The following is a 25710-nucleotide window of genomic DNA, read 5'->3' on the forward strand; positions in this document are numbered from 1 at the left end:
ATATTTGTGAAAAGTCATTTGGTTTAAAGGCTAATTTACCATTAGATGAAAATAAGATAATTAACATTTTTGTGTGTTATGTAGGAATGATGATGTCTCAGTATAAACTTTCTCAGAATTCCATGCACAGTAGTCCTGCATCTTCCAATTATCAACAAACCACTATCTCACATAGTCCCTCCAGGTAATATATATATGTGTGTATTTATATATATTTTTTTATTTTTTTAACTATTGTTTTCTATAGTAAATATACTTGTGAGTATACTGTGTATACCTACATTTGGGTACTGATAAGTTATGTATAACTGAAAAGTTATAATGCTTGTTAATCTTAAAAAGTAACCTGTGAGAACATTTGCTTCAAATGTTAAATGTGGAAATAGTCTAAAATACTGATTGAAGTAGCTGCTATCTTTATAACTTAATATCATACAAATTACCAGTATGTTTGAAAAAATAAAAATAGAGTAAAGCATGGCTTTACACAGAATTGTTAGTGTAACTCAGAATTGTGGATTTTTTGGTATCTTATTTGATTGTTTCTCAGTTATTTTTCTTTTTGTATAGATTTTATTATGTACATATTAGAGTTTGGAAAATTTAATGGCAGTGAAATTTCAAGCATTGAATATTTACTTCATTTTATGATATTTTTCATTTCAATTTTACATTTTAGCCGGTTTGTGCCACCACAGACAAGCTCTGGGAATAGATTTATGCCACAACAAAATAGCCCAGTGCCTAGTCCATATGCCCCACAAAGCCCTGCAGGATACATGCCATATTCCCATCCTTCAAGTTATACAACACACCCACAGATGCAGCAAGGTAAGAAAGTTGGCTGTTTACTTACAGGGAATGTCTTAACAATTTCAGAATTTTTTTTTTTTTTAATTTTTAAAACACAAGCTAAAATACTATACTGCCTTAATGGTTGTCAGATTTTTAAAGGTTTAGCTTAAGTTGTTAAAGATATATTACATTTGTCATCTGGAAATTCTTCCTTTAGGACATAAAATGGTTAGTATCTTTTGATTCTTCCAATTAGGTTTTCTGCAACTTGAGTATATCTAATTAAGAGATTAATAACTATGAAGGTTTTATTGTTTTTTTTTTTAAGTTGGGATTTCTTCTTAGTAAGCTGCCCTAAGCAAAGGAGAATTATGTGTTAATTGGTGAAGTATATATAGTGTGAAAATTTACTATGAAATGATACGGCACTATTAGAAGAAAATTAATATTCTTAGATGTAAAAATATCTGGTATTACATGCTAGTTGTCAGCTGAAGTAGAATATTGATATGATGTCTAAAGGTTATATTGCCTTGGGATGTATTGTCAACTCAGTAACTTAGGTACTGTTGGTGTAATTTGTACTTTATGGGTAGAAGTTTTTAAAAGAAAAGTATAAAAGATACTAAAACAAGTATTAATGTTTTTGTCTCCCAGATAGTAGAATTTTACCATTTGCAGTCTTTAGTTCCAGTGTATTTTCTTAATCCTTATTAATCATGTATTCAAATTTTTTTTCTTTAAACCTTTAAACTTAAACTCTTACTTAGTCATTTCTCAAAATAGCCATCTCTGGATTCCCAGTGCTAGATAGTGATATATTAAATTGGGACTATTTCGTATGCTACTCCAAGGATAAATTAGAATGTGAAATAGATACTAACAATATCATAAAATTCTGTGTTAATGTTAAATGTGTGTATGTATGTGTGATATATACTATCCATACATGTAAGCTCTTAGAACATTCAGCCCATGAAGATAAGAGGAACATTTTAACTGTGATTATAAGAGGAGTTTTAAGAAAGCAGCTTGATAAAATATCTGTCATAACTTAAAATGCTTATACTTCCCTTAGTAGTTCAAAATCTAATCCCTTAGGAGGGAGGGAGGAGAATAAAACATGTTCAAAAATTTTATCTGCAAGTTTTACTAAGCACTCAAGGAAGAGATATTCTTACTTTAGAACTTTCAGAAACAAAAAGCGAACCCTCTCCCAGTCTTTCTATAAGCTTAAATAATAATTTGAATGCCAAAATCAAGTGAAATGAAGAAAGTATGAGAGAGGAATATTACCAATGAATCTTTATGATTTACATGGACTCAGAATATCTATAAATATTACCAAACCAAACAAGCAGCTTTATCAACCTGTGTGACAACATTGAGTATCTATCAGGAACACATGGAATAATTAATATTAGACAACTAACATATCACATTAAGATAAGTATCATGTGACCCTATTAGTATGTGCCAAAACAGCATTCAAAAAAATTTAACTTACATCAACTACTTTAAGGCCTTTCACTGAATGAGGATAGTCTTATCCTTACAAATAAAGGCTGTCCACCTAGTGATGAGAATTGGAAACACTAGTCCCATTAAAACCAAGACTAGGACAAAAATGCTTATAATCACTACTTTTATTCCATGTGGTAGTGGTTGTTTTAGAGAACACAGAAAGATAAGCAGAAGAGTATATATAATTATGGGTGAAGAAAAAGCAGTCTTTCTGGTAATATCTCTTGTAATATGTTCATAGAATATTTAAAAGAAGCTGCAGGCCAACTAAAAAGATAATTGCAATACATGTAAATGCATTTTACACACCTAAAACAAACTACAAGTACAGTCTTAATACAGTATTATAACTTTAAGGAAAACTATAAGCTACCTAGGAATGTGTAAAAACTTTATGGAGAAAACTCTGAATTTAATCTTTTAATTTGAAAGAGATAAAAGAAAATCTAAGGAAGTATGATTTATGCCACTTTCATGAATGGTAAAGATTTCATGAATGGTAAGGAATTTTCCCAATTTCTATAAATATAACATCAAAAGAATACAGCTAGTAATAATTACCAGGATTTTTAATCAGCAAGCTTCTTCTAAAAAATTCATATGGAAGAATGTAAATACAAAACTTTGAAAGAGTTTTGGAAAGGAATGAGATGTAGAATCTCTGTCTAACAGGAATCAAGATTTATTTATTATAATAAATTAGCTTGATTGTGCATATTATTTCACAATGTATGTAAAAGATCAAGTTGTATGACATAGTATATATATATAAACACACATTCCATATTTGTCAATTATACATAATAAAGCTAAGAAATATTTAAAATAAAGATTTATTATAATACTGTTCAAGGCATGGGAGACCATGAAGTGGAATTTGATAAAGAGCCTAGGAATCTAGCTCATGAACAAGTGATACTTGATACTATCATTCTTAAAGAATGGTGTCTCTATTAAATAGTGTTGAGACAGTCAGCCATTTGGAAAAAAGTGAAGTTGGAAACTTCACTTAATATGCATTTTATAAACACCTAAATGTTAAAACGCAAAACATAAAGCTTTCAAAGAAAATACAAACCGTTTTTGTTAAGTGTTTGTGTTAAGGAAGGAATGTGACTGACCAATATAATAAAAAGATGATTGGTTTTTCTGTTAAAAGAAATACAAATTTAATTTGTAGTCACAAACATTTTCCATCCTTAGATTGACAGAAATTTTTGGCAGGGATATAGAGAAGTAGGAACTCTCATACAATACCAGTGTAGTACAGATGGACATATGTAATTTAGAAAACTAGTTGTTAATATTTAGTAAAGCCTAAAGATGGGCATGTTAGTGAAATAAATCAGGTTGAGAAATATCAAATTACATCATTTGTTCAGTACATTTAGAAGCAAAATACCTGGATATAAGTTAAGTAAAACAAAAACAAGCTTTAAGCCTCTAAACTAAATTAGTAGTTATGGGGTAGAAGAGGGAGAAAGAGAAGATGAATATATAAGTAAAAGGGGTCCGATGTATGATGAAGAATGAAATCAGACTTTCAGTGGTGAACAAACAGATTTTGATTTATTAATGGTGTGCACCTGAAACATACTACAAATCAATGTAATTTTTAAAAATGGTCATATTCAGAAATTTCACTCGTAACACGTGTAAAAAAAGTCATGTACAAAAGTATACATTATGGCATTTTTTATGACAGCAAAAGTATTGAAGTCTAATTAAAAATAGGTAAATTGTGTATATTATACAGTAGAAAATATGTAATCATTAAAACAAATGTATTTTAAGCTACAGTATAAAATGTATACATTCAACATAATGAATTGAAATGCAAATTACTGAAAAATATGTTATGAGATATGCGACAGCATTTATATAATTATATGCAAAGCAGTGCTATGCATTATTTAAACAAAGATTTATTTATAGCAAAAATATAAAGCGTTAACTCTAAATTCAATGTGGTAGATTTAGAGAAGAACAAGGAATAAATGGGAGGAATCAGTCATACATGATGTTTTACTTCTTTTCAGAATAAATCTGAATGACTTAGCACAGCATAAGATTTGATCAAGCTCTGTGTAAGTCAGCACAGAAGTGGTCATTAGATTATTCTGTTATTTGCTGTGTATCATAAGAACAATTATTGTTGTCTTAACACAATTTTAACAAAACTTTTATCTTATTGATTTCAGCATCGGTATCAAGTCCCATTGTTGCAGGTGGTTTGAGAAACATACATGATAATAAAGTTTCCGGTCCGTTGTCTGGCAATTCAGCTAATCATCATGCTGATAATCCTAGACATGGCTCAAGTGACGACTACCTACACATGGTGCACAGGCTAAGTAGTGACGTATGTAATAATATTAATTATAATTAAGGTAATAAAATAGTTCTGATACTTGTCTTCATTACTGAGTATTTCAGTTTCATGACTTAAAGGTTATCTGCTACATATTAAGAAATATACTGTATCTGAGAAATCTATCTAGAAACTATGTGCTTCCTATACCTACAGAACTTAGTCTACAGCAGGTAGACTGACCAGTACTGTGAGCCATAAACTAAGAGAGGTTTTTTTTTCCAAGTCTTTAAAAAACAAGAACAATATTTGACAGAAATTGTATTTGACCCACAAATCCTAAAAATATTTATCTGTCCTTTAAAGAAAAAAATTTACCAACCCTTGGTCTACAGTTTTAGTTTCTTAATGAAATACAAATTCAGTTATAAACACTTGGTCTGTAATAAGGTTTCTTAAATAATGAGCCTTTAGTTTGAGCTCTTTTCCTTCTAAAATGGCACACAATTTTTCTCTGAAATTTCTTGTTGGCTTTGATACTAAAACATTCGACATATTAGAAGCTTGTCTTACTATTTGGTGGTATAATCATAAAAATTACATATATCTCAGTAGAAGACATGACAATTGACTGCCTCAAGACATTGACAACCAGGTAAGGTGTTCACTGCTCCTTTTGTAGAAAACAGTAAACAAAAATGGAGCACACTACCAATACCGAGTTTCTCATTTATTGCCGTATTTAGGCTGTTGATTCTTTTGGATAAAATTTCCATTCTTCTAAGATATACCAAAAAGAAAACAGGAAAGTGCAGAAGAATTATGCTTTTGAATACCAGCATATCATCACTCAGGAATTTATGTCCTGTTTTGGGTCTCTAATAAGATTTCTGTAAAGCCTCTCCTGTGACTCAAGATAACATTTATTCTGTTTTTAGGATGGAGATTCTTCAACAATGAGGAATGCTGCATCTTTTCCTTTGAGATCTCCACAGCCAGTTTGCTCCCCTGCTGGAAGTGAGGGAACTCCTAAAGGTATTATTGCAACTAAAATTTCCTTCAACATTTCATATTACAGGTTGAGAACTCAAATTTTCAAAGCCAACACCAAGCACTCTTCTCATCAGTGTTTATAGAAAAACTGTACTTACCCCTATAAACTATTGGAAGTGTTTTCATATATATACAGTATTGTTTTCACTAATTAATGTAGTTGTCTTTATAAACCACAACTTCTTTACCCTGTCTTAAAACATTTGAGTTATTATTAGTCAGCTTTTCCTGTGCTACACCTACCAGAAAAACTTCATATTTTTAAGTCCACCTGTTTTCCTCTTACTTTATTCGTTGATTTTATTTGATAAGTTCTTATCTGTTTTATTATTTCCCAAGATTTCTATCATTAGACATTTTAATCTGTTACTCCACCCCTCAGTTCCCTTTTCCCTTGGCTATATTACCCAGTTTTGATAACAGCATTGGTTACTTTATTTTCTAATAGGACTTGCAAATCAGTATCTTTGGCACCAGTTATTTCTCCCAAGTTGTAATTTTTTATTTCTAAACAAAACTATCTTTATATCAACACTATTTTCAAATTTATATTCAAAATTGTTTTCATTTTTATTTTTGCTATTCTTATTTCTCTCCTAAATCACCTTAGTCTTTTCATATCTCTTATATAGCCATTTATCAAAATTTGGCATGTTCTATATTACCTCCCTAAATCTCTTACATCTGTTTTCACCTCTACTTATTAAAATTATGTCCATTCTTCAAGATAAAATGGAGGATCATCAGTGACCCTCCTCTGATTTCCTCAAGCCATTAATTTATATATATTTTTTCAAATATATTTATATATGTATTTAAATAAATAATTTATATATATATTTTTTTTATCCTATACTATCATGAATTTCATTTTAACTTCAAATTTCCAGTCTCATATGGTCTTTGGTGTAGAGTAGATACACAGCTGAATTTAAGCTGTTTTCTTAGAATTTGATAAATTGATATATCAGAGTTTGCTGGGAAGGAATAATGTAATTTACTGTAAAAATTAGTTTGCATATACTGAGATGGAAAAATGCACAAAAATATGTAAAAATAAACTAATATAGTAATAATAACAATTTTGTAAAAAGAAAAAAAATTAGTTTGCAATTAATTATAATACAGATGTAAGTTTTCTTTACCCCTGAATATTTCTAATGATAACTCTCTTAAATATGAACTGGTCCAACTCTTAGTGTAAATTATTTTTCACAGAGTTGAAATGTTTCAACTCTTTAATCAGGGATATTCTACATGAGGCAAAAGTTGAATTTAATCGAGCCCCTCTAAATTTATAATTCTGTGAATTTTAGGGATAAAAATAACTCTACTTCTGAAGGAGAGCAACTTCCAAATTAACTCTTTTTGTATGTTAGGTGACTAAGTTGAAAGTATACTCAAGAAGTCAATCAGACTTCCATGAAGGATTACCAGTAGAATAACTGGTTGATATAGATAAACAGCCCATTTTTCTTTTAATTCTTTTTATTTATTTATTTTTGAATTGAAGAACTGGGTGTAGGCTTGGTGTATGAGGAGTGAGAAAATTCACAGCAGTGGGGAGCAGAAAAGATGGATTTACTGAAATACACTGCTAAGGGGAGCACCAGGCAAGATAGAAGTCTGCTGTGCCAGTGTGCAGGTTAGCTCTCTGGCCAGGGATTGAACACAGGCTATGGGGGTGATAGCACTGAGACTTAACTCCTAGGCCACTAGTGAACCCCTTTACTTCTTGCTGGCTTGTGGATGGATGGGTAACTTTAGGTTGTTAAAGAGATCTTTACAAGTTCCTGAAGACATTATTCACCAGAAGCCTCTAGTTCTGTCGATAAGATCATTTTCTAACTAACTAGTTTTTTTTTTTTTTTTTAAGATTTATTTATTTGTGTATACAGAACTGGGGTACAGGCCAGAGGCTTAGGGGCGGCAAGAGGCTTCACCAGAGACAGAGTGGGGAACAGAACAGGCAGATCGACGAAGTACACTGCTGAGGGGAGCAGCGGGCAGGTCAGGAGAGGTCTGCCACGCCATGTGGTCACCTCCGGGGCAGGCGGGGATCGAACTTGTGCAGAAGCGGCTTTAGATTCTCAGTGCTGTGCTTTAACCCGCTGCGCCACCAGGGAGGGCCCCCTAACTAACTAGTTTTAAAGATTTAATGCATTGCAGTCAGATTAATGTTTTAGATGAATTGTTACAGTTTGAATTTTGTTCTAAAATATGAAATTTAAATAGGAAAGCAATATGGTTTCTTATAATTCAAGTTTCAGACAAATCGGGCTTTAAATATGTCAGAATTGGGCCTCCCTGGTGGCGCAGGGGTTATTGCCAGCTACCGCAGCAGGAGTTCGATCCCCAGCCCAGCCAACCTGAGAGCTAACTCACATAGCACAGTAGACCTCTTTTGTCTTACCCACTTTTTCCCTCAGCAGTGTATTTCAGTAGATCTTCCTGTTCTGCTTCCTACTTTGTGTTTGGTGAATCCTCTTCTCACCAACTCCTCTCTCCCCTATATCTCTGGCCTACATCCCAGTTCCTGTATGCATAAATAAATAAATCTTTAATAAAAAAAATAAAGATTTGTCAGAGTTGCTAGTTATTTAATTTGGTGCAGTTTCTTGACCTATATAAGCTTCATGTTCCTCTGCAAAATAGTGGTAATACTGATCAAGATTGTATTATAGCTAAATGATTGGCATGCAAAGCACCTTGTGCAAACTCTGCTATAAATGGTCAAAAACTATTACTTTTAATTTCTTTTTAATCTCCTATATAAACTTCTAAAAGCACTACTTACGGTTTTTAACTTAAGACAGACATTTAGTAATTTGATCCAGTAGTATCTTTATCATACCTTATCCAGCAGATGTGTTCTCGAAAAACATACATTATAACATTAACATACTAAGTATCTCATGTGGAAGAATCATGTATATGTATATATTTAGACAATGAAACTGTAATTTAAGACAAGTCACCTTCTTTTCTAGATAAATAATATGAAGTTAAACCATTTTCACTTTGATTCATCTTTATAATTTGCATTGGGATTTGAACCTTATAAATAGATTAATGATAAGAAATTTGCATGTTATTCAGATGCAGTTATACTTTAATTTCTGAAACACACCAATGCTATTTTTCTTTACTTAGCAGCTTTTTAAATTTTTTTTAATTTATTTAATCCCCACCACCAATTCACTCATGTGTCATTACCATAGTCCTGTGCCACTTAGCAGCTTTTTAACTAGGAGAATTTTCCCATTTGATTAGCTTAACATTTTTATAGCATTAATTTAATGAGCCCTAGGCTGAAGATATTTTGAGTCTTTAAATCACATAGTTTTCTAAGTAGAGGATTAGCAAATTGAAAGGAGTATGTGAATATTACTAGGTGGAGGGGAAAAAATAATAAAATGAAGAATTTTACTAAATGAATTTTTTCAAACTTAATTTTTATTCCATTAAGTGTTCATGTGAATGTAGTCTCTAGGATTAATTTTATCTCTGTTCATTGATGGATTCTTAGTTTAGCTTTGTCAGTTTTCCTTGATATTTAATGTAAGAATAGGTCTTGTCATGCCTAAAGTATATACCATCTTTGGAAAAAATGAACTGTTTTGCTGTTCTCATGCTAAGTATGGGCACAAAAATAGAAATAATGCTTATCTGAAATATTGAATACTCTACTTCAAATCTGGGTCATTTACCAGCAAGCTAAAAGACAGTTGTTTAGTCTTTCTTTATATTTTTGTCACAGTGTAAGAAAATGTAAAATCACAACTGTTCATTCCTGTTGAATTGTTTTTCTAGGTTCAAGACCAACTTTAATCCTACAGTCTCAGCCTTTACCTTGTTCATCACCTCGAGATGTTCCACCAGACATCTTGCTAGATTCTCCAGAAAGGAAGCAAAAGAAGCAAAAGAAAATGAAATTAGGCAAAGATGAAAAAGAACAGAGTGAGAAAGCTGCAATGTATGATATCATTAGTTCTCCATCCAAGGATTCTACTAAACTTACATTAAGACTTTCTCGTGTAAGGTCTTCAGACATGGACCAGCAAGAGGACATGCTTTCTGGTATAGAAAATAGCAATGTTTCAGAGAATGATATTCCTTTTAATGTGCAGTATCCAGGACAGACTTCAAAAACACCCATTACTCCACAGGACGTAAACCGCCCAGTAAATGCTGCTCCTTGTTTGCCGCAGCAAGAACAAACAGCATTCCTTCCAGCAAATCAAGTGCCTGTTTTACAACAGAACACTTCAGTTGCTACAAAACAGCCTCAGACTTCTGTGGTACAGAACCAGCAACAGGTATCACAACAAGGACCTATATATGATGAAGTGGAATTGGATGCATTGGCTGAAATTGAGCGAATAGAGAGAGAATCAGCTATTGAAAGAGAGCGCTTTTCAAAAGAAGTTCAAGATAAAGGTAAAATAATCTCATTGCTATTTCTTTATACTCTGGGCAAATTTGTATTGTAATATCAAGAGTTTTTTTAAGTTACTATTTTTATTCTCATTTTATAATGCCTCTTTAATTATATTTTATTACTAATGCTCACACTTCAAAAGTTAAAACTCTTAATTTCATTTTTTAGCCTGACACTACTGTCTGAGATTTGGTCATTCAAATTCAGGCATATTACCTGTTCTATACCAAGTTATTTGAACATTGCTTTCCTACTTAAATGAATATCAGCATGTTTATATCATGTGTATTTTTCCATGATATATTACTATATTCCATAATATAGTTACATATATTTACCCTCTTTTTAACCCATGTGTATCTCTGCCCAGAAAATGTAAACTGCTATAGAATTATTTTGCATTAGTACATTAAGAAGTTTGTATGTTTATTGTGCAATTAGATTTTTTGTTTTGTTAATAATACTACCATTTTTTAATGTATGTGTTTTTTTTTAAGTAATAAATGTTCAAGTTAACATTGAAAAGCAAACGTTAATGATCAAGAATATTTTTGTTGGTGATTATAGTTTTGTGTTTCCTTTTGTTGGACTAGTGTATTAGAATGGATTTTCAAGATACCTGTTCTATGAGTTTAATGGGTTTTCTTCATCTTTTATAAAAAAAGATAATCAAATGAGCACAAATCCCTATTTAAGTTCTTGACATTTTGGTAAACACTATGTAAAGTCACTTGAACATTTCAAAGCTTCTAGTGAATCAAAAATTGAAATCTGCTTTGTGAATTTGATGTCTTTACAGATTCCTTTTTGCACATTAGACTATATGCAGCAAAGCATACTTTGTAATTTCATTTTTTAAATATACTAAATCAGTTTAAAGTTCTTACATTCTCTTTTAGGTAATTATAAAACAAACCTTTTTTATGTTGGGTAGAATTCTTATATTTGAACTCATTGTGTGCAGGATCATTTCTAGATAATTGTGTTTCTATGCTAAGATGAATACTGAAATTTTGCATTTCTGTTTCCTGTCTATCATGATGGCTCTATTTAATGTTATGAAAAAAAAGACTGTGGTTAGTAATTGTTCTATCATATTTGCTAGTGCATAAAATACAGATAGTGGTAAATGAAAAGCTGCTAGAATTCTTCATTTTATTGACTAGGGAACTGGTTTGTTTGTTTTTTAACTAGTAAAATATCATTTCCTAGTGATGTTAAGAATGAAATAAAAGTGTGGCTTATTCTTTTTATATCTGCTCAGAGGTGTGGGGTTCAGGAAAAAAATTCCACTAACCTCTTCTGAGTATGTACCTGTCAAATACAGAGCACTTACTGTTCAGCTTCTCTTGAGAATTTTAACTCAAATTCCTAAGTCCTATTATAGTTATGTAAGAAACATAAAATTATAATTTCTTGACCAAGATATATGAGTTGCTTTGAGAACTAAATTTTTGCGTGACATTTTTATTTTATTAATTTTTAACTGAGTAATATTGGGGTATGCCGTTTTTACCATTTATGTTTTGGCAAATTGTGTTCTTAAAAATGGAGTGTAACTTTTTAATTTTTTTTTTTAATTGTTGGCAGGACCAAAAGCAGAGGAAATAATGAATTTTTTTTAAACTTCTGAACTTTATTGTATCAAGGTTGTTGATACAATTATTTTTACTTTTAAAAACTTAGTGAAAATAAGGGTAGTATGTAGTCTATAATAGTAAACATTTTATTTACACTCACTTTTCTTTGGGAGAATGAAATAATCAATAAGCTATACTGTTCTTGCAGAAACTTGTATATTTTACTAATTCATTCAGTTTTCTGTGTAATCTATGATGGTGTGCTTATTGTAAAGATAACTGAACTGTAATGAGCCGTTGACTTTAACACTGTAGGTTGACTTAAAACTTACGGGCGTATTTGTTGCTATGAGTATTACAGGGAAAAATACTTATTGGAGCTATGTGACTGTTAGGTTGATTTAGATGATCTAATATGTATTTACTCATACTGGTTATGGTAATTTTGTTGACCTCATTAATGCTGTCATTTCTAATTTGTTTGCTGAAAGCCATGTTCCCGTTATTTTATGGAATTTTTTGGAAAACCTTTGGAATTTAGCTGTGGCTTACCACCTTTGATTTGAAACTTGTTATTTGTATTCAATTTCTGCATTGTCTGGTGGATTAGTATTTTATATCTAAGCAAGTAACTTGAGATTTTGGGAAAATCAAAGGTTTAGTGTACTGCTCTAAGATTATAGGTGAGATCATAAGTAAAAGCAAACTTTTCTGAAATGGTAGTTTTATAGTTAGCCCTTGAGAGAGGGCTAATACTCTTTCGGAATGAATTTATTCTTAGTTATCTTTGCGTTTTAGGGCTAAATTGTAGAATTGATATTTACATTATTTTAAGGCTTAGCACTGATAACTTTTTTAGAACTTTTGTTGGTGATGGTAAGGAGCAAGCAAGACTACGTGTCTGGTCTACATGGTTTTTTTTTTTTTTCACTGAGAGCACTGTTCTAGGATTTGAGCCTATTTCTCATTACATTCAATAGAACAGAAATTTTAAAACTACTCAGTAATGAATCCCTGTAGATAAGACAAAAAGCTCAGCTAACATGTTTGGTTATTATAGAATTTGAGAAAAATAGTCATAAGAAAGATTTTACCTAGGCTTTGGTGTAACCTAATATATCTCCCTTCCATGTACAGAAGACATTTTTCTGGCTGCAAGATGTTTATGTCCCTTTTCTCTTTTCTTTGAATAGTTACCTATTCACTGATAGGTTAACTTCCTGAAGCCTAATTTTTATGATATTCCTAAAAGACCCTTTTCTCAGTCTTTCACTCATACTTTTAACATCTTTAATTACACATACTTTTATAAGAGTATTCACCTTTGCTTCTGGGATGACCTATCATAGACATTAATACCTTCTTTATGTGCTGAAAATTCCTGCTTTCTTTTGTCAAAGAGTTGCTTTTTTCATCTCTGCCTATTTTGTCTTTTCCCAAGGTCCACTTTCCATGTTAGCAAGTATAAGGAATGGCCTAGCTTCACTAATGTTTTTACAATGTTATAAAATTCTTGCACTGTAACCCTTATAAAAAGTCAATGACTGCCTACTCTGATTTGGAATAAGAGACTGGGATGTGGACAGGAATAATACAATCAACCGTTTAGCCTGTATGAGGGTTTAGAAGTAGAATGTTCATTTTTTTATAATAGCTACAATGTATACAATTGTGCTTTCTGTTTTAGCAGTTTTTCAGTTTGTATTGTAGTAGATTGAAGCAAGAAAGTTTAAGAATTATTGAGCTCAGAATTTCTCTAAGGTTTGGATCTTTCTCAAAATATCAATATCTGGATAACAAGGGTTGGTTTCGGAATTATGCTATCTTTTTATATGCATTTTCCCTAAGAATATATACATTCTGATAGCTAACCTTATGGTCCTCAGTGCTAAAGAGGCCTTAAAGGTAATCAGTGTCCCAAATAATAAAATTATTCTTCATGGAGATGGCTTTCCATTAGTACGTGAAGCTTATAATGTAATAAAAATTGATATCATAAGTGGGTAGACAGAAGTGACCTGTGCCCATTCAGAGCCACTTTATAGGAATAAGTTAATGGTTGTACTCAATCAGAACCTGCCTGTTTTAGTGCATTTAAGAATCCCTGTGGCAGGCATAAATATTCCAGGTTTTACAGAAGAATTTCAGTACTTTTTAACAGTTGAAAAATTAGAACTTTGTATTTAGCAACATTTCATGCAAATGGAAAAATTTTAAGATCTTTCCCTGTCAATTCACTACTGATATGCAAATGCCTACAGACATTTTTATTATCAGTAATCACAGCAGCTTTAGTTTAAGATAACTAAATCAATCATAATTTCTATGATACACGATTATTTGCTAGATTTCCGTTTTATTGATGAAAAGTAAATTGGAGTGAGGTGAATGATCAGTAATCTCCTAAGTATTTTGTTATCCTTTCAAACTTCATCTTCAGGGTAGTTTAATATTTTCTGAAAGACACTGCTCCTATTAATAAAGGAAAGAGCCACAGGTCTACGAGAAATCTTCATCTGCCTAAGATCTGTGTTATTATAGTTCTTAAGTGTCCTCTTCATGTCGTTCACAAAGCTATTTCATTTAAAAAAAATTTTAAGTTTAAATTTTGTCGAAGTTTTAAGGGCTTAGTATAAGGCAATTCAGCATTCTACTCATGGTAAGATATAAAGATTATTATTAATGGCAGAAAGTTCAAAAATTGCAATTCTGTAAACACACATTTAGTAGTCCAACTCTTCTTTCTTAGGTTTTAATGTGGAAGGCTTTATACAGATTCATACCAGGTTAGTTTTTAACTAGGAGAAACAGTCCAGTAATATACCATATTATCATTGTTATGTAGGTGTTTTGCAAATGAACATGTAATAATAGATTTGGCTTTTGAATAATTGCAGAAGCAGAAAAGCTTGGCTCTGTAAAAAAAATAACCAGAAAATACCTGGAATAAATTTTAGAAATACTTAGATTTAAGCTGGAACAAACTGCTACTTTTCACTTTAAAAACAGAATGCTGGTGTGTGAAAGAGGCATTACCACTAAATTTTTTTCAGAACTTGATCCCTAATAGTAAGAGATGGGTTTTCTTTAGTTTTTAGTTTGACTTAAACTAATGATACCAGTCTCCTTGCATGATATTATATCAGATTAATGATTATTTTAAGAGAATTTAGAGGGTCTCCTGTAAATATGATTAAATATACCTTTAAAATACAGTCAAGCAATTTAGCAAGTAAATATTAAACTTGCAAATTCCTAAAATTCTATAGTATGACCATTTCCAAGAAGAAATGGAGATTTTAATTTATCAAGAATGACCTAGTAGCCTCTTAAGTGGAATCATGCACAGAAAAACATAGCTGTTAAAAAATACCTTAATATTTAATTGTAGTGATGGGTTTGTGTTTGTGTGTATTCTTTACATTTCAGAATATTACAATTTTTTTCTTAGGCCCTGAAACTTTATGTTGAAGAGCTGAAATGTTTTTCTTCAGTGGAAGTTACTTAAGATAGGATTTATCTATAAACTCCTTATACGATTCTCATTTTGGTACCTAAGGTTTCCTTATTCCAAATATACTTCTCATCCTCATTTACCTTTATTCCAGTGGCGTGCTTTCTGTTTCAGGTTTTATTCTTTGCCATACTTTTCTTACCTGTAATAAAAACTTAACATTTCTTATTTGGTAAGTTATCAGATTTGAGGCTTTCTTACTTTTTTGTTAACAGTTAAAATTATCTTAAATGGGAATATGACTTATAAGTGGTTGTGTTACTCTTTTATAAAGAATCTGGTTTACCCCTGACATGTACAAACATAAGACTATGTTTGTATTTAATGTATTAAAAGTTCCTTTTTATTTTATATCTTGGGCTTATATGCTCAACAACTATGCTGTTCTTTTTACTGTTGTTGCTAACATTTATTGAGGTACAGCACGCATGAAGATTTCCTCAAATCTTGGTTTAAAACTATCATCGCATTCATACCTATTATTTCATATATGCAGATTGACATTTTTATTCACATTTTTAAAAAGTGTGACTTTAAAAGTAGTCAAAGTCCATATGGTTTTTAATAAGAATATATGTCTATTACTGATACTGAATATTTATCTTTAAATTTCAGATAAGCCTTTGAAAAAAAGAAAACAAGATTCTTACCCACAGGAGGCTGGGGGTGCTACAGGAGGTAATAGACCAGCTTCTCAGGAGACGGGTTCTACGGGAAATGGGTCAAGGCCAGCATTAATGGTTAGCATTGATCTTCATCAGGCAGGAAGAGTGGACTCTCAGGCTGCTATAACTCAGGATTCAGATTCCATAAAAAAGTCTGAAGAAATCAAACAATGTAATGATGCACCTATTTCTGTTCTTCAGGAAGATCTTATTGGAAATCTTAAATCTATACCAGAAAACCATCCTGAGACTCCTAAAAAAAAGTCTGATTCTGAGCTTTCAAAGAATGAATTGAAACAAAATGAAAGTAGATTGGCAGAATCTAAACCAAATGAAAACAGATTGGTGGAGACAAAATCAAGTGAGAGTAAGTTAGAAACTAAAATTGAGACACAAACAGAAGAATCTAAACAGAATGAGAACAGAACAACTGAATCCAAACAAAGTGAGAGCACCACTGAAGAGTCTAAACAGAATGATAATAGACTATCTGACACAAAACCAAATGACAACAAACAAAGTAATGGCAGATCAGAAACTACAAAATCAAGACCTGAAACCCCAAAGCAAAAGGGTGAAAACCGTCCAGAAACTCCTAAACAAAAGAGCGATGGACGTCCTGAAACCCCAAAACAGAAGGGTGATGGACGGCCTGAAACTCCAAAACAGAAAGGTGAAGGACGACCTGAAACTCCAAAGCAAAAAAATGATGGTCGGCCTGAGACACCAAAACATAGGCATGAAAATAGGAGGGATTCTGGAAAGCCATCAACAGAGAAAAAACCTGATGTGACTAAACATAAACAGGATATTAAATCTGATTCACCTCGGTTAAAATCAGAACGAGCTGAAGCCTTAAAGCAGAGACCTGATGGGCGATCTATTACTGAGTCACTAAGACGAGACCATGATAGTAAACAAAAATCAGATGACAGGAGTGAATCAGAGCGACATCGGGGGGATCAGTCTAGGGTTCGAAGACCAGAAACACTGAGATCCTCTAGTAGAAATGAACATGGTATTAAATCTGATGGTTCGAAACCTGATAAACTAGAGAGAAAACACAGGCATGAATCAGGGGAGTCAAGGGAAAGACCATCTTCTGGGGAGCAAAAATCAAGGCCTGACAGTCCTCGTGTTAAACAAGGAGATTCTAATAAATCAAGATCTGATAAACCTGGTTTTAAATCTCCAAATAGTAAAGATGACAAAAGGACAGAGGCTAACAAAAGTAAAGTAGATAGTAATAAAGCACACCCTGACAATAAGGCAGAATTTCCAAGTTACTTGTTGGGGGGCAGGTCTGGTGCATTGAAAAATTTTGTCATTCCAAAAATCAAGAGGGATAAAGACGGCAATATTACTCAGGAAACAAAGAAGATGGAAATGAAAGCAGATCAGAAAGACAAAGTAGAAAAGATGGGATTAGTTGAAGATCTAAATAAAGGAGCTAAACCTGTAGTTGTCCTGCAAAAACTGTCTTTGGATGATGTTCAGAAACTTATTAAAGATAGAGAGGATAAATCAAGAAGTTCCCTAAAACCTATCAAGAATAAACCATCAAAGTCAAATAAAGGTAAGAATACTTAAACTGATGTCATTTGTATTATAATCAGTTTTCTTTCTAGTTTTAGGTTTGCTAAGTATTTTGTTAAATGGAAATTACAAAAACGGAATGTTACTTTGTGAAAACACATATAAAAGAATAGTGAGTTGTTTTGGGACTATAGATTCAAAGTAATCAGTAAAAATCTTTGCCCCCCTACTTGACTATTTATCATAGTCATGATTTTTTATGCCATTTATTATAGATAATTCTTTCACTGTTCATTTACTTCAGGCATTTCTGAAAGTAATTAATCAAGTGAATGCTTAGAATGTGTAATTGGAGTGGATGTACATACCAACTTCCTAAAAAAGTTATTTTGACTGTAGAAAGAGCCCATTCTTCAATGATGCAATAAGTTTACCTTTAATACCTTACATCTCAGTATAGCTATATGGTATACAAAAATAAGTGCTATAAATTCTTTTAAGAATATTAAGTATCTCATATTATTTTCTCACAGACCTGTCTCGAATTAGTTCATTGTTGATGAATATTTAAATTGATATATTTTAGAAATTGAGACAAAAGACTATTATTTCATACCCCTTTGGGGGAGGTGGTTAGTAAAAATTATTAATTTAGAAAATATATAGGTTTGCCCTTTTCTATGGAATAGTAATGGTATTTATCGCTTAAATTGTGTTAAAGCTTTAGCTTGTGAGGTTTTGGGATTTTTTTTTTTTTTTTTGGAGGGGGCACAGTTGCTGACTTAATTTCAGGTTAAATTTGAGCAGTAGTATTTTCAGGGGGAAAATGTCTTTTAAGTGTTGAAAATACAGTAACATGAAATAAAATAAAATTTTGTTTTCCTTTGTATGCAACTTCTAAAATGTTCAAAATGCATATTTTGGTGATGCTGTGTGGCAAAACCTATTTAGCCCATGCAATATAATAGATTGAAATACACTTTTTATAGCAGTAAAAGTTCATTTCATTTTCAAGTTCTCATTCTGTGAAAGAGCTTCATTAAGAGCTTAGATTTATACTTATAAACAAATATAAAATTGTGCTGTTCACCCCGGCAGTCAGCAATCCCTTTTGGTTAATTAAAGTAAGTTTAATGATTAAAAGTCATGTTCTTAGTAGCCATTTGTGACTAGTAACTGGCTATGTTAGTAACATCCATAGTGAATATTTGCATTATCACAGAAAGTTCTGTCGTATAAGTACTACAGTGTATATTAGGTGATATGGAAGGTGTAGTGGTTATTTTATAAGAAGCTGTTGTACCTTGTCTATCAAAAAACATTTATTAAAAACATTGCTACTAAGAATTTTTTTAATGAAAGAAGTTAATTGTTATAACAAATATGTTCTTGTTTATACTTGGTCTTTATCAGAAGCTACTTTTTCTCATTTGTTTTGTCTTTCAACAATGCACAAAGATTACCTCTGAATCTAAGATTTGTATTCTTTTAGTGAAGCTTTCAAATTTTAAGTTACGGCAATCAGACTGTAAAAAAGCAACTAAGGCTTCAGCTTTAATTAAGAAAGTCTTTTTTAACTTAAATGCATCTTTTCAAAATGGATTATATAAAAAGACTGTTAGAAAGTGGTAAATAGACTTGTTTTATGTAAAGATTAGTTCTAAAAATTTTCACTGAAAGTTTAGGAATAGCATATGTATTTAAACACACCCATACATATATACATAAAGAGCATAGTTATAAAATTTTAGAAGAGTCAGATGAAAAGATGGAAAGTGGTACCCTCTTGTCCCCTTGATCTGGATCATCTTTTTCTCCCCTGCCCTCTGTCAGCTTATGCTAGCCTTGCTTTCTAAGCTCTGTTCTAACAAAGAATCTTTTACAACTGAACATCAAGAAATGAATACGGCTTCTAATTAGTATTGGCTGTATTGTTTACCATGGTTTTTTCACAATTAACTTTATTACTTATGAATTTCTAGTTCATATGTTTCTCATAATGTATTCGTAACACAAATGTATATACTTTATATATTCATCTATGGATAAGTAGGCTGGGTGTCTGCCTGTTAAAATAGGGTGTTTGCGTGTGTGCATGTGTGTGTGTTAAGCACACAAATATGCATCTAGTAAGTGGGCCTTTTCATAACAAAAACACTTAAGTGCATAGAATCATTTCTGGATGCTATATAGATGGTGTTGGGATTAATCTCTGATTATTTTTTATTAATAAAAAGAAACTAGTTTTGGTTTTATTCTTAACTTTGGTATTAAGTTTTCAATAGCTAAGTTAGTTTTTTGTGGTTTTTATTCATCACATGGATAGGAAGCACAATTGTGCTTACTAGCCCTCTTTAGAACAAATTACTGGGGATTTTCTTTGGAGAGTTACAGAAAATCATATATACTTACATTTTTAAGTAAAGAAATTAAACTGAATATTGCCTGGATACTTTTATGGTTGATTCCTAAAGTCAAAATACTTGGTATATTTTCTTTTTTTTGAAAGCACCATAAAATTCTATCCTTTACATATTTTATTTACCTGAAGTGTATATTTAAAACATTCATTCTTTAGGTTAATTTGAAATTCTTTAATAGTCTTAAAGTTGTTAATTTTTGAATGGTAACGGTATGGATTTGACTCTTTATATACTTCCCTCCCCCCCACTTTTATGTGAACATAATGTAAAGTGATGTTACTACATTTGATTTGACTTCAATACGTATATATCTATATCCCTCGGACATAGCATAATACTGGGTATATATAAAGGAAATAGTAAATTCCTGTTGAACAGAAACTATGCTGATTCCATATTCAGAAAAGGCTTCTTGTGTGCAGATTAAAATTGTGTATTCATCTTGTATCCCCACCAATAGATCTAGCTCACTAGCTACATAATTTTCAACTTTATGTTCCCTAAACTTTGTGATAACTCTTCAATCTGGCAACTACCTCATGTTTTTGTTACAATCCAAAGAAGACTTACTCATATTTATATCCGTTTAATTTGTTCTTTTCCTTTATTTTGCTTTGTAGCTGTTACAAGATTGGCTGCTCATTATCAGTGCTCATCCTGCTTCTGTCAGTTTCCCAGTCTTTTAATCAACTCATTGTTTCCTCTTTACCTTTTGTGAAACCTTTTAAAGTAATATACTAAAATCATTGTATTAAATATGAAAAAATGTTATCTTTATTGTGAAACACTTTTACTCAGAATTTTAGTATGTATACTCTGTTTTGGAGACATGTACTCTGTGTCTCCATTAAGTAGGTTAAAGGATACTAGTCTGAGAAACTTGAAAAACTCTGAGCCTTAACAAAGTTTTAATTCATCTTTTTTTTTTAATGGAGAAACCAGTTTTCTTCACACTTATGAGGAGAACGTGAATATCAGAGTAAGAGCTAGTCTGTTCAGAATTGTATTATAATGAAATCTCATTTTTAATTTATGTAATAAAATCGTATTTGAAATTGTTTTAAATATATGTACTTTATATTCAATGTATATTTGAAGAATTGCTGCCCCACTTTCCCCCAATTTTATTGATACATATGTTACATTGTATTTGCTTAAGGTGCCCAACATAATGACTTCATATTGGTATATATTGTGAAATGGCTACCACAATAAGTTTCATTAACGTCTGTCAGCTCACAGAGTTACAGAATTTTTTTCTTGTGATGAGAACTTTTAATATTCACTTCCTTGGCAACTACAGTCTTCTAGTACTGTGTTGAATAAAAGTGGTGAGAGTGGGTATCCGTCTTGGTCTTGGTCTTCATGGTAAAACTTTCAGCTTTTCACCATTGTTCTTAGCTTTAGATTTATCATATACAGACTTACTTTGTTGTGGAATGTGTCTTCATATCCTGTTCATTGAGAATTTTTACCATAAAGGGATGTTTCATTATGTCAAATGTAACATCTGTATTTAATGAGATGTTTATTCTTCTTTTGTCACATTGATTAGCAGATATTAAATCATTTTCGTATCCCTAGAATAAATCCCATTTGACCATAGTTTATAATTCTTTATCATACTGTTGAAATTGGTTTGCTAGTATTTTGTTGAGGACTTTTGGATCTATGTTCTTAGGGATATTGGCCTTTAATTTTGTTTTCTATTGTGTCTTTGTCTGATCTGTCTTCAGGATAATGGTGGCTTTGTAAAATGAATTGGCAAAGGTTGGAAAAGGTTGAAAGAATTGATGTTAACTCTGTTTTAAATATTTGCTAGATTCATTGGTGAATTCTTGCCTTAATTCAATCTCCTTAGTAGTACTAACTGGTTTGTGTAGATACTGTCCTTAGGAATTACTATTTCTTCCAGATGTCTGTTTTATTGGCATGTAATTCTCCTAATTTATTAGTCATTTATATTTGTGTAGTATAAGATGTAACATTCCTTTTAAATTTTTATTCATTTCAGTTTTTTTCTTGGTAAGTCTAGCTCAAAGTTTGTTTTGTCTTTCTGGAAAAAAAAACAGCTCTTAGTTTCATTGATCTTTTCATTTGTCTTTTTAGTCTATTTCATTTGTTTTGCTTTGATCTTTGTTTTCTTCCTTCTGTTACCACTGTAATTCATTTGTTCTTTTTCTAGTTTCTTGAGTTAGTTTGTGCCATTTATTTTTTTCAGTTTGTATACATATTAAGGAAAGGATCTTTTTATCCCTGCTTTCACTACTGAATAGTAGTAAATTGTCATTTACATAATAAACTTCCTAGAAAGTATAAATCTTTTTATAGTGCTTCTTATTGTAATTGCTGCATAATTGCCATACATTAGTGAATACTCTCTAATGCTGATGTCAGTATCAAAACCAGGGCTTAAAATGGATTTTTTATAAAAATCTTATTTTCCGCCTGCTTCATTTACGGTAGTTTTTGTCATTTGCTACAAACCATTTCCTTGGTATTTTGTTTTCAGTAAATAATCCGTCTGGAATGACTAGATATAACTTTATAGTAAGTACACTTGCATGGCATATTACACTTTGTTACATTCTGCATAAAGCATGACATGATGTTGATCAGGGGACAGCAGAATTTTTCTGTAAGGGCTCAGATAATAATTTTAGGCTTTGTAGGCTACTTTCCTCTGGCACTGTAGTAGGAGAGCAATTATAAAACAATGTGTAAGTAATTGGGTGTCACTATATTCTAGTAAAACTTTATGTACAAAACAGGTGGTAGGGCACATTTGATTCTGAAGGCTGTAGTTTGCTTAGTCTGATATAATGATGAAATAGAACTTTTATATAAGTGGTTCTGGAAACTAGATTGACATTTCCCACTGCCATTTGTATAATTTTATGTAAATATAAAAAGATAAATGTAAACAGTTTTTAATTATTTTTATAGTTATCCAATATTCACATATATAAACAGAATAAAATTAGCCAAATATAATTATTTTAGCAGAGTATTTAATATTTGCACATATTTCATATACTGCAGTTATATCATCAATATAATAGCATAATTAATGTGTTAAATATAGATATACTAAGAATAAAGACTTAAGTTGGTTTTAAAATATTTACATTCACTATGTTTCAGCTATGAAACCTTTTCTCTACTTTTCATTTTGTGAATAAACTTCTGGGTATGTGCATTATCAATATACAACAACTAAGAACTGTGAAGGGATTTAAAAAATTTTCAGCTGGAAAAAAATTCTTAGATGACCACAAATTCATTCTAATGTTTTTACTAAACATTCAACACGTACTTCTGGCCCATCCTCAACATCCTGTATTCTTTGCTAAATTCTGCAATTCCAGTACAGTGTATGAGTTGCTCAAGTGTATGACATCATTGGCTAACTAAAAATACAGTGACAGTGTACTTTATTGTAAGGAAGACAATGCTGTTTGAATATAGAACGATAGAGATTCACATGTGACATTACTACAAGGCTGAAGGAAAAAGCATGACAAGTTTAGAGAACTTAAACATTTGACTAATTTATCAATACAATATACAGTAAGGAATAAGTAAGGTGAGGCTAGATTACTTTAAATTAAACTTTGTTTTATAGTCATTAGTAGTAAGAAAGTAACCAGAAATAAGCCATTCTCTGCAATATTAGAAAATTTCTACACATTTAGCTTAACAATATAATTTAATACTTGATCAGATTGCTTCGTACTTAAATGAAGAATAGCGTATGTGGATTTTGTTATATCTAATTCATGTTTTCTGCATCCTACATAATCTTAATCTGTTAAATAATTAATATCAATAGAACTCCTCAAATAGGGTCTGATAGTACATAGTAGTAGTACTGCTACCTTTCAAAAATGATTAAATAGATGACTTCTACTTATTGTTTTCCCACACCCTCCACTGAAGACATAGAGAAATTTCCCGTAGAAAATTTCCCTTCAAACATCTCCTCCTTCCTGTCTAATCTACAAATTGCTAGACTAACATTTCGAAAGTACATTCTGATTCTCTCAGTCCTCAAAAAGAGACTTGTAGTATGTGAATCTTTCTTACCTTTTTTTACTTACCCACTTTTCCCCCCTTAAACATCTTGCTCAGTCCAGAGCAGATAAAATCAAACTTATTCTTCCCATAATGCTCTGAAACTACTACCAAATTTTTTCTCTTGTCCTCTATCTTGTACTCCTCCCACATCATCTCTTGAAAACCCACAATGTTCTTGAAGCACCTTCTGGTCCCTCACAAATAATCAGCCTTATTTCTTTTCCTTAAGAGACTATATTTCTTTAGGAAAATGCATAACCCCTTAATTTAGTATAATATTTGCATTATATTCCTGTTACAAATACCTTTACATAGTCACAACATTGTTACACCTATTATTTTACATTCTGTTTCCTTTATATATCTATAATCTCTGTACTAACATTATAATTATCTTTAATGTGATCTCTTTGCCTACCCTGTTACCTGTTATTTAGCATTTTGATATAACAAGAGATAAAACTAAACATCTTAGAGCTTTTTTGTTTCATTGTATAAATTTCCTCTGGTTAAATTTCCATGAGTAGTATAAAGGAGTAAAAAGGTTTGAACACCATTTGTTGTGATATTTTTACACTATAGGTAGCATCTGAGTATACAAATTTCAGCACATTACAAGCACACCTACAGAGCTTATAAACAAAGCTCTAGGATTTTAGATTTTCAGTATTTTTAGATTTTTAAATTTAATCTCAAATAGTTTTGAGTTTAGCAGTTAACTCATAGGCATTACTGTGTTCAGCTGAGTGAAAAACTTGATTGTTTCAATAATGACCATGAATCAAAAAAAATCTTTAAAAAAAAAAGCAAAAGTAATTAAAAGAGTAACTTCTTTGTAATTCAAGTTTGTATTAAAGTAGGGCTTCAAAACAAACATTGGCAACTTTTATATCAGAATTTTACTCATAATTAAGATCTCTGGTACAAGGTAGACAGTATTTTATTGACTGTTGGCTTATGAGTAGTCAGTTTCATTCATTTTGAGTATTTTCTTTCATGAATTTGTGGTTTAAGAAACATTGGGCTAAACCTACACATTGTTTCAGATTAACTTAGAAAGAGCTCTTCTATCAGAATTGATCTTCCTTTTTCTAAAGATGTCTCGCAGTCTCTTCATTAAGAATGTTTTCTGTTTCTCTTCATGTTGCCTCCTTGTGTTTCTGCCTCTTCGATGTCACCATTTTCAGGCGTTATCTCATCCATTCATATTTCTAGATTACACTTTCTTACAGTGGCTTCAAGTAAAGAATTTGGTTGGTGTTAGGGAATCATTTGTTTCCTCGACTATGTATCTTCAAATCTATTAACTCACCTAGGAAACACTAGTGGGCAGATTGACAATTTAGGCTATTGAATTTTTTCCTTTTTACTCCTATTTGAAGATCCATATGATGCTACTCTTTTGTAATAGGGGCAGGTTACTGTAAAGTTTGTCATTAAACTACATTATGCCCATTTAAAGATTTTTTTGTGTGTGTGACTTAAAAAATTGGGAGGTTTATGTGAGTTTTTTGGTGTGTTCCTGAACACGAGTAGTTTTCGTTTATCTGAAGCTTCTGTCCTTGAAAACTCATTCATTAAGTTGGTTTATTTTAAACTCAGGGTTGTTTTCCTGTTTTAAAAAACAAAACACAATTATCAATCAGTGACTCATTGGGACTTAGTCTTTTGTTAACTTATGGTTTTAATAATCTGGTAAATGTGATAGTATGAGTAATTTATACTGAAAGCCAAGATTGGCAAAATATAGCACATCTGGAGCTAAAAGTATTCTTTAGCTTCATTACTTCG

At 31.4% G+C, this 25710-nt stretch overlaps 1 protein-coding gene across 2 annotated transcripts in view; it reads left to right on the plus strand.

Moving 5' to 3' along the window:
* Window positions 1-25710, plus strand: part of NIPBL (Nipped-B homolog (Drosophila)) — a 163869-nt gene that overhangs the window by 75174 nt on the left and 62985 nt on the right. For both annotated transcript variants that reach the window (XM_004678099.1, XM_012721861.1), the window contains exons 5-10: window positions 85-184; window positions 680-831; window positions 4521-4681; window positions 5569-5665; window positions 9497-10123; window positions 15834-17459. In XM_004678099.1, the coding sequence (XP_004678156.1) occupies window positions 85-184; window positions 680-831; window positions 4521-4681; window positions 5569-5665; window positions 9497-10123; window positions 15834-17459 (2763 nt within the window). The remainder of the gene's footprint in view (window positions 1-84; window positions 185-679; window positions 832-4520; window positions 4682-5568; window positions 5666-9496; window positions 10124-15833; window positions 17460-25710) is intronic.

The sequence above is a fragment of the Condylura cristata genome, unplaced genomic scaffold (genome assembly GCF_000260355.1).
Source record: "Condylura cristata isolate star-nosed mole 26May11 unplaced genomic scaffold, ConCri1.0 scaffold00007, whole genome shotgun sequence".
Lineage (NCBI taxonomy): Eukaryota > Metazoa > Chordata > Mammalia > Eulipotyphla > Talpidae > Condylura > Condylura cristata.